General features: G+C 38.3%; 2 protein-coding genes across 8 annotated transcripts in view; one reads left to right on the forward strand and one right to left on the reverse strand.

The window, feature by feature from the left end:
• The window catches only part of KIAA0586 (KIAA0586 ortholog), a 134,028-nt gene extending 119,589 nt beyond the window's left edge, over window positions 1-14,439 (reverse strand). For 6 of the 7 annotated variants that reach the window (XM_033187893.1, XM_033187894.1, XM_033187886.1 and 3 more), the window contains exons 1-4: window positions 13,653-14,439; window positions 12,695-12,765; window positions 11,408-11,477; window positions 9,659-9,728 (exon numbers count right to left, since the gene is read on the reverse strand). In XM_033187893.1, coding sequence (XP_033043784.1) covers window positions 9,659-9,728; window positions 11,408-11,477; window positions 12,695-12,765; window positions 13,653-13,851 — 410 coding nt within the window. In that variant the 5' untranslated portion in view covers window positions 13,852-14,439. The remainder of the gene's footprint in view (window positions 1-9,658; window positions 9,729-11,407; window positions 11,478-12,694; window positions 12,766-13,652) is intronic. The other variant, XM_033187887.1, reaches the window with a different exon arrangement.
• Window positions 1-14,614, forward strand: part of TIMM9 (translocase of inner mitochondrial membrane 9) — a 30,225-nt gene that overhangs the window by 1,777 nt on the left and 13,834 nt on the right. The window lies entirely within an intron of this gene.

Here is a 14,614-nt window from a genome sequence, read left to right on the forward strand (position 1 = left end):
AGACAGGATCTCACTGTCACCCAGGATGTAGTGTAGTAGCACAGCCACAGCTCACTGCAGCCTCAACCTCCTAGGCTCAACTGATCCTCCTGCCTCAGCCTCCCAAGTAGTGAGGAGTACAAGCACATGCCACCCTGCCTGGCTAATTTATTGTTTTTAGAGATGGGGTCTTGCTATGTTGCCCAGGGTGATCTCAAACTCCTAGGCTCAAGCCATTCTCCCACCTTGACCTCCCAAAGTGCTGGGATTATAGGCATGAGCCACCGCTTGGCAACTTGACCTTTATATTCCATTTTTTCCTGAACATTTCTTACCCACATTTCTCATAGGAACCTCAAACCCTTGACCATGCCCAGAATAAGCTATACCCCACAAGAATCTCCTTTCTCAATGAATATACTACTGACCATGTATTTGTGAAAGCCAAAAATCTGGGATTCAACCTTAGTGCCTTCCTTACCTTCGTATCCAATTAACAGTTCCTGTCAATTCAATCTCCTAATCATCTTCCAAATTTGTCTTTTCCTCTCCAACTGAGCATGATTCCCACTACCATACCACCACTTCCCAGTGTACTCAGGACCAATCTAATTCACTCCTCCCCGAAAACTCCAGAGCCAATTCATTTGCTGGACTATAGTCTAGCCCTCTTTCAATCCATTTTTTCATATGGCTACCATAGTGAGTATTTTAAGAAATATATCTAATTCTTTAAAACTTTTAAATGATTTGCCATTTATCTTATATTAATGACCAAATTCCTTTAGAGGAGTTCATAACCTAGTCCCTTGCTTATCTCTCCAGTCACACATAAGGGAGTTTTCCCCTTGTTCTAGACACACTGGCCAGATTCTTCACTCCTCTAAGGCTTTAGAGTATATTATAGTATCAATTAAGGCAGGTTCTCCATCATTCCATTTTTGTTTTTGCTTTTCCAAATTCATCTTAGCTATTCCAAACTGAATGTATCCTATATGGATGTATTCTTAATTTTGTGTGTATGTATATACACACACATATAGCATAAATATATACATACAGTATACACACAGGCACACACATTTTTTTCTCAACAGTATGTTCTTCCAGGTAAGTTTTAGAATTATGTTTCCAGTTTACGTCTACCACTTATTCTCAAAATAACAAAAAATTTTAAGACTGACCACAGCAAAACATATGCTAATTTTGTTATAACTTATATTTTTACAGTGCTTAGTCTTCCCATCCAAGAACATGTTGAGTCTCTTAATTTATCTTATCCTTTGGTTATTTCCCTTGACAAAATTTCATACTTCTTCAGATAGATTCTACAGACTTTTGGTTATGAGTATTCCCAACTTTTTTGGGGGGGCGTGGGGACACTGCTATGGTAATTGTTATTCCACTTTATGATTGAATAATATGCTGATTATCTGGTCACCATCCTGAACTTTCATTAGTGTAAAAACTTCTGAGTTAGTGGTCTCTTGGATATGCTGAATACACAATATTTTCTATAAATTATAACTTTGTCTCCTCTTTTTCAATATCCATACCTGATTTCATTTTCTTATCTAACTGCTCCAACTAAGGCTTCCAAATTAAGTTTAAAAAATAATGGACATCTTGTCCTGTTCCCAATTTTACTGTTAAACAGGGTATTGACTATAGGTTTACAATAAACATCGTTCTTCACGTTAAGAATGTATCATTCTGGCTGGGCACGATGGGTCAAGCCTGTAATCCCAGCACTTTAGAAGGCCAAGGTGGGCAGATCACCTGAGGTCAGGAGTTTGAGACCAGCTTGGCCAATGTGGTGAAACCCCGTCTCTACTAAAAACACAAAAAATCAGCTGTGTGTGGTGGCACATGCCGGTAATACCAGTTACTCAGGAGGCTGAGGCAGGAGAATCTCTTGAACTCAGGAGGTGGAGGTTGCAGTGAGCCAAGATCATACCATTGCACTCCAGCCTGGGTGACAAGAGTGAAACTCCATCTCAAAAAAAAAAAAAAAAAAAGAATGTATCATTCTATTCTTAAAGAAGTTTGTGGGTATTATGTGTGTGTGTGTGGTGACTGAGTATAAAATGGGTATGGAAGGGAGGCATACGGAGAGATTTGTGAAAGGATACAAAATTACAGCTACACAGGAGGAATAAGTCAGGAATACGTTACAGCTAGATAGGAGGAATGACTATAGTAAGATGAGTATAGTTAAGGATAATGTGTTACACGGTTTCAAATAGCTAAAAGGAGGATATTGAGGGTTCCTAACACAAAGAAATGATAAATGTTTCAGATGATGGATATGCTAATTATCATGATCTGATCACTATACATTATAAGTACAGCACTATGTACCCTACAAATATGTACAATTATTTGTCAATTTAAAAAATAAAAAAATTAAGAAGATACGGGCATAAAATGTCACTAAATGTGATTGTAGTGCTTGTCACATATACTTTCTTATTTGATCAAATGATACAAATATATTAATAGATCATGAATTATTATAGTGGCGCAATAGTTAAGAGCACTATCTCTGGAGACAGACTGCATGGGTGACTTAAACCCTTCTATTCCTTATTTGTAAGCTTGAAACGTTATTAGACATGCCAGGTTTTTGTAAAGATTGAGTAGTATGTAAGAAGTGCAGCCAGGTATGTTGGCTCATGCCTGTAATTCAAGCACTTTCAAAGGCTGAGGCAGGAGGACTTCTTATGCCCAGGAGTTTGACACCAGCCTGGGCAATACAGTGAGACCCTATATCTACAAAAAGTAAAAATGTTAGCTGGATGTGTGGCAAATGCCTGTAGTCCCAGCTACTCTGGGGTGGGGTTAGAGGGACCTCAGGTGGGAGGATTACTTGAGTCTGGGAGGTCAAGGCTGAAGTGAACTGTGAACCTGACCCTGAACTCCAGCCTGGGTGACAGAGCGAGATCCTGTCTCAACAAAATAAAAAAATAAAAAGTAAAACAAAAATAAACTAAAAAAGTGCAGAGAGGCCAGGCGCGGTGGCTCAAGCCTGTAATCCCAGCACTTTGGGAGGCCGAGACGGGCGGATCACGAGGTCAGGAGATCGAGACCATCCTGGCTAGCACGGTGAAACCCCGCCTCTACTAAAAAAATACAAAAAATTAGCCGGGCGAGATGGCGGGCGCCTGTAGTCCCAGCTACTCGGGAGGCTGAGGCAGGAGAATGGCGTAAACCCGGGAGGCGGAGCTTGCAGTGAGCTGAGATCCGGCCACTGCACTCCAGCCTGGGCGACAGAGCGAGACTCCGTCTCAAAAAAAAAAAAAAAAAAAAAAAAAAGTGCAGAGAACAGTGCCTGGTGCATAAGCATTGTAACAGAATTTGCTATTACCATTTTTAAAACATTGCTGCATTCCCGGGCTAAACTCTACTTAATCATTGCATATTATCTTTTAACATATGATAAGATATAATTTACTCATAACTTATTTATAATAATGATATATCAATACAATTGTATCTTTTTCTTTAACTATTAGAATAGTATTAGATTTAATCATTGTATTTCAAGAACTACATTTGTTTAAATTACAATAGTATGATGAAAATATCTCTGATGGAACTAATTATTAGGTATGGATACTTGGGCTAGGTTAGCATCATAAAATGACATGAGTGGCATTCTTTACTTTTCATTGCTCTGGAGCAGAATATATAGCATGATCATAATCTGTTTCTTAAAATTTTTCAAGAACTCAAAGAAAATCATGACTGCTTTTGGAGATTGCTCTTTGAAGGTTTTTTTTTTTTTTCAATTTATTTCCCAGTAACTGGCCTACTAAAATCTTCTTAGTTATATGGTTATTTTTGGTGAGTTATTTCTTTCATCTAGATTTCTTAATTTGTAGCATTCAAGTACACAATATTCTTAATACTTTCTAAGTCTATCATTATGTCCTCTTTTTATTTATAACATGCATTTTCTCACTAGTTTTCTAACTTAGACTTGTCTAGGATTTGCTTATTACACTGACATACTTCTAGAACTAGTTGAAAACATTCTACTGTGTTTATGTTTTCTCTTATCTGATATACTTGATTTCTTCTGCTTTCCCTGCCTTTTTTTCCTGTCATTCAGCATCTGTCTGACTGTCTGTCTCTCTATTTTTCTGTTGAGACGGGGTCTCATTCTGTCACCCAGGCTGGAGTACAATGGCATGAATATGGCTCACGGCAGCCTCAAACTCGCAGGCCCGAGTGATCCTTCCACCTCAGCCTCCCAAGTACCTGGGACTACAGGCACGTGCTACCATACCCAGCTAATCAAAAAAAATTTGCTATATGGCCCAGGCTGGTCTCAAACTGCTGGGCTCAAGTGATCCTCCTGTCTTGGACTCCCAAAGTGCTAGGACTACAGGCATGAGACACCATGCCCAGCTTCCTTTAGCTTTTATAAGAAATTATCTTCCTGCTAAATTTCTAAAATTGACTATTTAGACTCTTTGTCCTCAAATTTCCATATGCTGTAATTTGATACAAAAACGTGGTGTATTAACAGATCAATCCTAATTTCACAATAAGAGATATAATCAGACATCTGTGTATCCTGACGTATTACACAGGAAGTATATAACATCACCTATCAAGCATTCTTGCCATTTGACAGAAATTCAAGGTTGAGAGAAACATGTTAAAGACAAAAAAAGGATACATTCAGCAAAATCCAGAAGGTAGAAAATTTCTTAAGACAAACAAATTATAAGAAAAAAAAATGAGAGTAAATATGTAAATTAAAACAAACTGAAGGCTCAGCATGGTGGCTCCCACCTGTAATCCCAGCACTTTGGGAGGCCGAGGTGGGAGGGATCACCTGAGGTCAGGAGTTTGAGACCAGCCTAATCAACATGGTGAAACCTCTTCTCTACTAAAAATACAAAAAAATAGCCAGGCATGGTAGTGCATGCCTGTAATCCCAGCTACTCAGGAGGCTGAGGCAGGAGAATTGTTTGAACCCAGGAGGTGGAAGTTGGAAGTGAGCCAAGATTGCATCACTGCACTCCAGCTTGGCAACAGAGCGAGACTTTGTCTTAAAAAAAAAAAAAAAAAAAAAACTTAAGAGACATATCATTCAAATGTAAAGTGTGGCTCTTCCTTAGATTCTAATGCAAAATTAAATTAACCACAGGGTGCCGAGGCTCACGCCTGTAATCCCAGCACTTTGGGTGGCCAAGGCTGTGGATCACTTGAGCCCAGCAGTTCGAGACCAACCTGGGCAACACCGTGAGGCCAGTCTCTACAAAACATAAAAAAAAAAAAAAGAGCCAGGCATGGTGGTGCATACCTGTAGTCCCAGCTACTCAGGAGGCTGAGGGAGGAAGACTGCCTGAGCCTGAGGTTTGAGGTTGCAGTGAACTACAATCACCTCACTGCACTCTACCTTGGGTGATAAGAGTTTGAAACCTTGTCTCAAAAAACAAAAACAAAAACCAATCCCAAAACAAAACAAAAAGTAACCATAAAAAAATCATGAGACAGTGACAGAAACTTGAATATTGACTCAACATTTTATAATATTAAGAAATTATTAATTATTATGTTTCAGTATGATAGTAGTATTATGGCAATACCTTTTTAAAAAATTATCTTTCAGGTATGTATATTAAAGTACATAAAGATAAAATGAAATGACTTCTGGGACTTGTTTTATAATAATTCATGGGTATGTGGGGCGGTTATGAATGAAACAAAATGCTAAAAATTGAAGCTAAGCTATGAGAACATGGGAGTTCAACAAATTATCCTCTCTACTTCTGTAAACATTGAAACTTTATAAAGTAAAAAAGTTTTTTACGTTTATGGCTGTTATATAAATCAATACAGAGTAACTATAATTAGAGGAAGGGAGAAAAAGTAACTTAAGACAGCTAAAGCGCTTATCATAGTAGAATAAGTGCAGTTTACGTTTATTCGTTGTTGTTGTTTTTTGTATTTTTTCACAACCCAGTATAGACAGATTTTTTTTTTTAAGAGAAGGGGTCTCACCACGTTGCCCCAGCTGTATATAAACTCCAGAGATCAAGCGACCCTCCTGCCTCAGTCTCTCAAGTAGAGAGGATTGCAGGCATGTGCCACTGTGCTTGACTTAAATTTAATAAATCAAAGATAGTACTGTAAGCATATTACTTTGATTTATGAAATCACCTCTCAGAGGAAAGAGGTAAAAGAATTAAAAGCAGGCCGGGCGCGGTGGCTCAAGCCTGTAATCCCAGCACTTTGGGAGGCCGAGACGGGCGGATCACGAGGTCAGGAGATCGAGACCATCCTGGCTAACACGGTGAAACCCCGTCTCCACTAAAAATACAAAAAATTAGCCGGGTGAGGTGGCGGGCGCCTGTAGTCCCAGCTACTCGGGAGGCTGAGGCAGGAGAATGGCCTAAACCCGGGAGGCGGAGCTTGCAGTGAGCTGAGATCCGGCCACAGCACTCCAGCCTGGGCGACAAAGCGAGACTTGGTCTCAAAAAAAAAAAAAAAAAAAAAAAAAAAAAAAAAGAATTAAAAGCAGCTGCCACTGGGGAACAGGCCTAGTGGTTAAGGAAATAGTGGGGTAGAAGATGGTGGTTTTTCATTATAAGCTTTTCATAGCATTTGGTTTTTTAAAACTCTTTACATTTATTATTTATTTTTTGTTTTGTTTTGTTTTTGAGACAGAGTCCCACTCTGTCCCCCAAGCTGGAGTGCAGTGGCACAATCTCTGCTCACTGCAACCTCTGCCTCCCCAGGTTCAAGTGATTCTCCTGCCTCAGCCTCCCGAGTAGTTGGGACTACAGGTGCATGCCACCAAGCCCGGCTAATTTTTGTATTTTTAGTAGAGACGGGGTTTCACTGTGTTTGGCCAGGCTGATCTCGATCTCCTGAACTGGTGGTCTGCCCGCCTCAGCCTCCCAAAGTGCTGTGATTACAGGCGTGAGTCACCGCACCTGGCTACATTAAAGATTTTTAAAATTAACTAAAAAATTAACTTTGCCCAAAAAATTGGTCCTATTTAGTCTATTTCGCAGATATGCCTTGAATTTTACTTCAACTAGAATTAATATTGCTAATTCTTATTTCTTTTTATTTGTTTTCTCCTCAAAATACTTTTGTTGTATTTTTATTTTCAGCCTGCTTCATTTTAAAGGTATATCTCTTGGGACATAATTAGACATGAGAGTCATTTCTATAGTTTGATTCAGTTATTATTCTCTACATTGTAATTACCTTCCCATAGAGCCTCCTTAGTTGTTTTGTCTTTTAAAAAATTTTGTTCAGGGCCGGGCACGGTGGCTCACGCCTGTAATCCCAACACTTTGGGAGGCTGAGGGAGGCAGATCATGAGGTCAGGAGATCGAGACCATCCTGGTTAACACAGTGAAACCCCATCTCTACTAAAAATACAAAAAGTTAGCCAGGCATGGTGGCGGGCACCTGTAGTCCCAGCTACTCAGGAGGCTGAGGCAGGAGAACGGCGTGAACCTGGGAGGCGGAGGTTGCGGTGAGCCCAGATTGCGCCACTGTACTCCAGCCTGGGTGACAGTGCAAGACTCCATCTCAAAAAAAAAAAAAAAAATTACGTTCATTCATCCTTAGTTAGGGAGAGATCTAGCAACAGATAAAAGAGGCAGTGTTTGCAATTTTCTCTCACTGTCCACTTGTTTATTAACAACTTCTCCCTCTCAGATTTGAAAGTTCTGAGAAATTTTAGTTCTGAGAGTTCTGACTGGAAGGGAAGTTTATAAAGTTCCTCTTGTGGTTGCAAGCAGCTACTTCGTCCACTAAGGGTCTGCTGGATAGAAGTGGTGATTGCTTTCTATCCAACTGAGTCAGACGTAATCTGCAATTTTTAGTTCAAGTAGAGAAGATGACAGATAACACCATGCCCTCACTAGGGCTTTTTCTTATATATTTAGAAACCTTCTGATATAATTTACCATCCAAATGCCTCTCCTAACTGCTATATTATGTATTGAGAATTTTAGTGTGAACAAATATAAAAAGTAAAAACCTGATAGGACCAAAGAACCAGCTGCGAAACTCTGGCTGGCTCAGATTATACCTTGCAATTTAGGGGTAGTATTTATTTTTTGTTATTCCGGTGCTTCCCAGAACATAATATGTATACCATGGAAAACTGTTGGTGGAAAAAGAATAAATGTTGTATTTTAATAGTTGTATAGTTATTTAATTAATTTATTTGAGATAGGTCTAGCTCTGTTGCCCAGGCTGGAGTGCAGTGGGGTGAGTGGCACCATCTCAGCTCACTGCACCGTGCTCTGCCTCCCAGGCTCAAGAAATCCTCCTACCTCCTGCCTCCTAAGTTACTGGGACTACAGGTGCATGCCACCATGCCTGGCTAATTTTTGTATATTTTTTTGGTACAGATGGGGTTTTGCCATCTTGTCCAGGCTGGTCTCAAACTCCTGGGCTCAAGTGATCCACCCACTTCAGCCTCCCAAAATGCTGGGATTATAGGTGTGAGCCACCATACCTGACCTGTGTATTTATTTTTAAACGTATTCTAAACAATACAGATTTTCCATTTGCAGAACTAATATATAATTTCCTTTTGAATAAAATGAGAATTCAAAAGTAAGTAAAATTTTTTTCTATTTCCTAAGGGGCCGTCTGCAGTGCTCTGGTTCAGGAGTAGAATACATCTAGTGTAGGAATATGATAAAGATAACATTAATTACCTCCAGACTAGTGAATTTATTCTTCCTTCATGTTTCTCATGTGCTGTCGTCAAGGTTAGTTTTGTATTTCATTGGTGTTTAAGATAAAGTTGGGAGGGGGCATTTAAGTGGAGTAACCATGGTCTCTCTTCACTGCATCCAGGTGCTCAGGTGCTACACTCATCTCTTTCTGAGATTTTGACCAGGAAAAGTCTAAATGTCTTTGGATAATAAATAATAAGTATTATGTATAAGGAACTATTGAGCGCTGCTATAAGCAGTATAGTAAAGTGGTCAAGAGAGATGGCTCTAAAGGCAGACTTGCACATTCAAATCCCAGTCCAGTAACAACCTGGACCTTGGGAAAATCAATCTCTCAATCTCCCAATGCCTTAGCTTCCTTATCTATAAAATGGGGATTCTGGCCAGGCATGGTGGCTCACGCCTGTAACCCCAGGACTTTGGGGGGCTGAGGCAGGTGAATCACCTGAGGCCAGGAGTTCAAGACCAGCCTGGCCAACATGGTGAAACCCCATCTCTAGAAATATACAAAAATTAGCTCGGCATAATAGCAGGTGCCTGTAATCCCAGCTACTTGGGAGACTGAGGCAGGAGAATCCCTTGAAGCTGGGAGGCAGAGGTTACAGCGAGCCGAGATCATGCCACTGCACTCCAGCCTGGGCGATGTGAGACTCCACCTCTAAATAAATAAATAAATAAAAGAAAATGAGGATTCTATAAAATTGGGATAGTAATGAAACCTATTTTATAGGTGTGTTAAATAAGTTAATACTGTAGCACTTCCACAATAACAACTGCTAACTGCTACTGAGTATTTTAAATGTGTCTAGCACCATGAGAAATGCTTTATACATATCATCACACAATATATATTTCACATAGTGAAAAGACAGTTTTTCATATGTCCAAAGTACAAATGAATCTGATTTTAAACATAAGAAATGGTCCAATTATTTTCTGTACATGAAACTTACTTTTGCTTTAAAACTGTTCTTACAGCATCTTTCTGTCCCATTGTATACTGAGAAATGAAGATGTCATTTGCTGCAAAATCAAGACACAAAAATATATATTAAATTTCTGAATATTTATTAAATTTTAATAAGCTACTAAAAAAATCTTCTTTAACTAAAAGAATGTTTAGGAACTCGGCCATAGCACTCCACAATTGAAAAGGACAAGGAACAAATTAAGTGATTAAGTAATAATACAATCCTCATAATTCCAAACCCACAGCCAACATCATACTGAACAGGCAAAAGTTTAACACATTCCCCCTAAGAACTAGAACAAGACAAGGATGCGTACTCTCACCACTCTTTTCAACATAGTAGTGGAAGTCCCAGCCAGAGCAATCAGACGGAGAAAGAAATAAAAGGCATCCAAAAAGTAAAAGAGGAAGTCCAATTATCTCTGTTCACTGATGACATGGTCCTATACCTAGAAAACCCTAAAGATTCCTCCAAAATGTCCCTAGATCTGATAAATGACTTACGTAAAGTTTCAGGATACAAAATCAATGTACAAAAATCAGTAGCGTTTCTACACACTAATAATGTTCAAGCTGAGAATCAAATCAAGAACTCAATGCCATTTACAATAGTGGCACACAAAACATAAAAATTCCTAGGAATACATTTAATCAAGAAGGTGAAAGATCTCTACAAGGAGAACTACAAAACACTAATGAAAAAAAAATCACAGATGACACAAACAAGTGGAAAACATTCCATGCTCATGAATTGGAAAAATCAATATCATTAAAATGACCATACTGCCCAAAGCCATCTACAGATTCAATGCAATTCCTATCGAATAACCAACATCATTTTTCAAAGAATTAGAAAAAACTATTTTAAAATTCATATGGGGTCAGACACGGTGGCCCTATATTTCCAGCACTTTAGGAGACTGAGGTAGGCAAATCACTTGATGTCAGGAGTTTGAGACCAGCCTGGTCAAGATGGAGAAACCCTGTCTCTACCAAAAAAAAAAAATACAAAAATTAGCTGGGTGTGGTGCTGTGCACCTGTAATCCCAGCTACTCAGGAGGCTAAGGCAGAAGAATTGCTTGAACCTGGGATCCGGAGGTTGCAGTGAGCCGAGATCACGCCACTGCACTCCAGCCTGGACAACAGAGGGAGACTCTGTCTCAAAAAAAAAAAATCATAAACATATCTAATACTAAACCAATGCAATAGATTGGTAATAACAAGATAACCTTCACCATTGCAAACCTTATTCTGGATTTTACAGATTCTAGGAATAGCTTAATTTGGGAAGAAAAACTAATTTAAAATGAAAATAATAAAAACTGTAAGACTATGTAATAAATGCTTAAAAATAAATTCTACCCTTAAGAAGAAAATTCTGACACATGCTACAACATGGATGAACCTTGAAAACATTATGCTAAGTGAAATAAGCCAGTCACAAAAGGTCAAATACTATATGATTCTACTTATATAAGGTACCTAGCATAGTCAAATTCATAGAGACAAAAAGTAGGATGCCCAGGGCTGAGGGGACGAAAAATGAGCAGTTAGTGTTTAATGGGTAGAGTCGGGAGAGATGACAAAGCTCTGGATATGAAAGGTGATGATGATTGTACAACAATGTAAATGTACTTACCGTCCAGAAGTGTACATTTTAAAATAGCTAAAGTGGTAAACTTTACATTAAGTATATTTTATAACAATAAAAAATCAATATTATTCTTTTACCTTTTTGTTTGTTGTTCTCTTCTATTTTATCCAAAGGCAACACTTGCACTGCATCATCTTTAGAAAAATCCTTTGGGATATGAAAGGAAGAAATAGGATAAATAAACTTCGGATTTATTATTTATCAAGAACCATTTACTAGCTATGTGACTACTGTGTTCTGGGAGGGCAGGACTGTGTATTTCATATGCTTCATTTCCATCACCACGCAATGCTGATGTACCTTAAAGCTACTCAAAGATTTGTTGAATGGGTGAGTAACACACTATCAGACAAGCAAATGAATGAGTAAATGAACCAGCAAGCAAATGTAGCACTGAGATTCAGACTCAAACCAGTATGCCACTTCTAGCAGAGCAAGTCATTTAACATCTCAGTTGCTTCAGTGCAACGTAAAAATCTGACTCACTGTGAGTCAAATGGAGTAGATAAGGATGGTACAATATCATGAAGATCACAGATTTATCCTCAATTATACAATAACAGTGTATCCATACATTTGAGAAGTTTAGATATCATTAAATAAGGCCTGCTTAAAAGAAAAAAAAAAAAGACAAAACAACAACAAAAAACCACTCCAAAGTCTAGGCATTTACATAGGGACCAAGTACAGCACATAATTATACATTTTATTGTGAGCTTTTGACAAAATTGTCATATAGTTTTAATTGAATTACTAGTTTACCTGCTTCAATTTTCAAAATAGTATATTGTGAAACTCTCATTATACGGACTTATTAAACTGACAATACATAGGTCAACACTATGATTAGCTATCAAAGTCTAATTAGATCTCATAACCAAACATTGTATTTATCAAATACGCTCGGCATTATAAAGTTAAGATGATAATTTCATGTTATTCTTAAAGAACCTCCCTTCTAAAAAAACCAAAACACCTCACAAGTGTTAGAATGACATGCAAGCACACCTCATGTTAAAGAAAATTGTACTGTTAGTTGATCCTTTTCTTTTACCTAAGAATATGTTAAGTCTCTGGGCAAGAACACCTTTTCCCTGAATAGTAAGAGAGCTTCTTTTCAGTTATCATATCTCTTTCAGCGGTCATTATTTTAATAATGGATATTTTTGATTCTAAGGAAGGCCTTTTGTTTAATGTCTCAAACACCATTCAAAGTCACAATTGTAGTATATAAAACATTTGTTTTGGCAAGTGATATTTAAATAACAACAAGGCATGTTGCTAATCAAACATTATTTAAGAATACATTATTTGACAACACTGAAAATGTTAATGTGAGCATAATTAAGAATCCTTTTGCTTACACTTTCTGACACCATGGGATTTTCTTTTAGAGGCTGGTGACAATTTCTAGCAGAAGTTAAGTCTGATGAACCTAACAAAACAAAGGAATAGATTTTAGTGATTTTAAAATCAGATCCTTAGCTTTAGAAACTGTATAGGCATGATTCAAGACCTATAAACTCCATATAATGCAGATGTTGCAAAGACAATTTGCATGCCAAGAAAGTTAAGAAAATGTATTTAAACATATCTGAATGAAGCCTTTTACAGTTGATATTTGGGAAAAGAAGGTTCGGTACTGACAATAAAGTGAGATAAGCATGAAATATTTTAAAATATAACCATACACTATTGGATGTGGACAGTCTATGGGTAGAAATACGTATACAATGTAAAGGTCTAATTTAACAGCAGGACTATTTGAGTGTCACCGCTGTATCCCCCAAAAAGCAGCATTATAAAAGCATTTTGCTGTTTTTGCTCACATATTCATTAATTTGATCCTCACAATTAGCAGCGAAGTGGGTAAAGCATATATTATCCTTATTTTCACTGAGGTTTAGACAGAGTAAGTGAATTGGAATATAGAAGCCATCAACTGGCAGAAGTCCTGCTTTTCCCACTATTAACAGCAAGTAGTGCATTAGGTAAACAGCACTACTTTGGGGGGAAACTATAAAAAACACTAGCGGGGAAAATAAAGCACATTATACAAGTGTATCCACCACAGATATAAACAAAAACAATATGCAAAAGTCAATGCCAAAAAAAAAAAGCACAACAGGAGACATTAAAGTTTCATTCATTAGATCTATTTAAACATTTTATAGGCTTCCTGGCCATTTTCCCGGAAAACAGGGTCAGTTTTCAAACATCTGTACAAACTAGACTTATATCTTACGTCTGGGAATTTAAACAAATAAGGACTAAAGATTTACTAAACTAAAAGTGGTTGAAAAACTACATGGAATCACATACCACGTGATGTTCCATTCAAGCTAGTCCCCGTTCCAACAGGAAGACGTTTATTTGCAGACAATGCCGGAGGAACACAGGGCAAGTCATCTTTCAGCAAAACCAAATGATCTCCACGATTTTGAGAAACTACCTCACGAAGTCTCTTCGCTGGCATCTTAATCCTTTTTTTCTTCTCCAAGCTGACCTCAGAGCCTTTCATATTGTTGGTCACAAAACAAGTCCCACACTTATGGACGGAAAAACTTTCTCTGTGTCCTTAAGACTTCAGAACAAAATTTTCACCTCTTTGCAATGAACTGTTCTTAAAATGTCGAAATAGAACATCCACAAAGCTGAAAATCTAAATTTTGGTATTGAATCCAGGATTAGAGATGACTATAAAGTCCTATTTACCCATTAATCCCATTTAGTCTTTAATACACCATGCCAAAATGTGAAAGTGGGGATGCCAAGAGAATGGCCACAGGAGCAACAATAACCATTAACAGTGCACTCCCCAATCCCAGAGCTGGTAGGGCAAAACCAAACAGATGTAGAGGAGGGCTTAAAATTTGTTAAGAGGCAGTCAAGCAGATAAAACCGAAATGCTATTTTTAAGATAATGACCCACATAAGAAGCGTAATAGCTTTCTTCAGCCACAGAGTCTTACACACCCCTCCAGATGCAATCGTCGGAAACATAAATTCATCCCTACGTGTCTCCAGGACGCCCGAGACCCGCGCCGTCACGGGTACAATCTGACAACTTCAGTTGCCCGCAGGTCAACACCCACTTCCCTTCAAACCCGCCCTTGTGACACAATACGCATGCGCGCCAAGAAACTCACCCAAAACATCCAACCACAAAGCTAAGCGCTCGCTGGTGCTCTTCCATCCCTCTCCGGGTGGAAACAAACTCCGGACATAACGGAGGCTTATTTATTTATTTATTCATTCATTCATTCATTCATTCATTCATTCAT

This window comes from Trachypithecus francoisi, unplaced genomic scaffold, assembly GCF_009764315.1.
Source record: "Trachypithecus francoisi isolate TF-2019V2 unplaced genomic scaffold, Tfra_2.0 Lachesis_group3, whole genome shotgun sequence".
In the NCBI taxonomy this organism is placed as follows: domain Eukaryota; kingdom Metazoa; phylum Chordata; class Mammalia; order Primates; family Cercopithecidae; genus Trachypithecus; species Trachypithecus francoisi.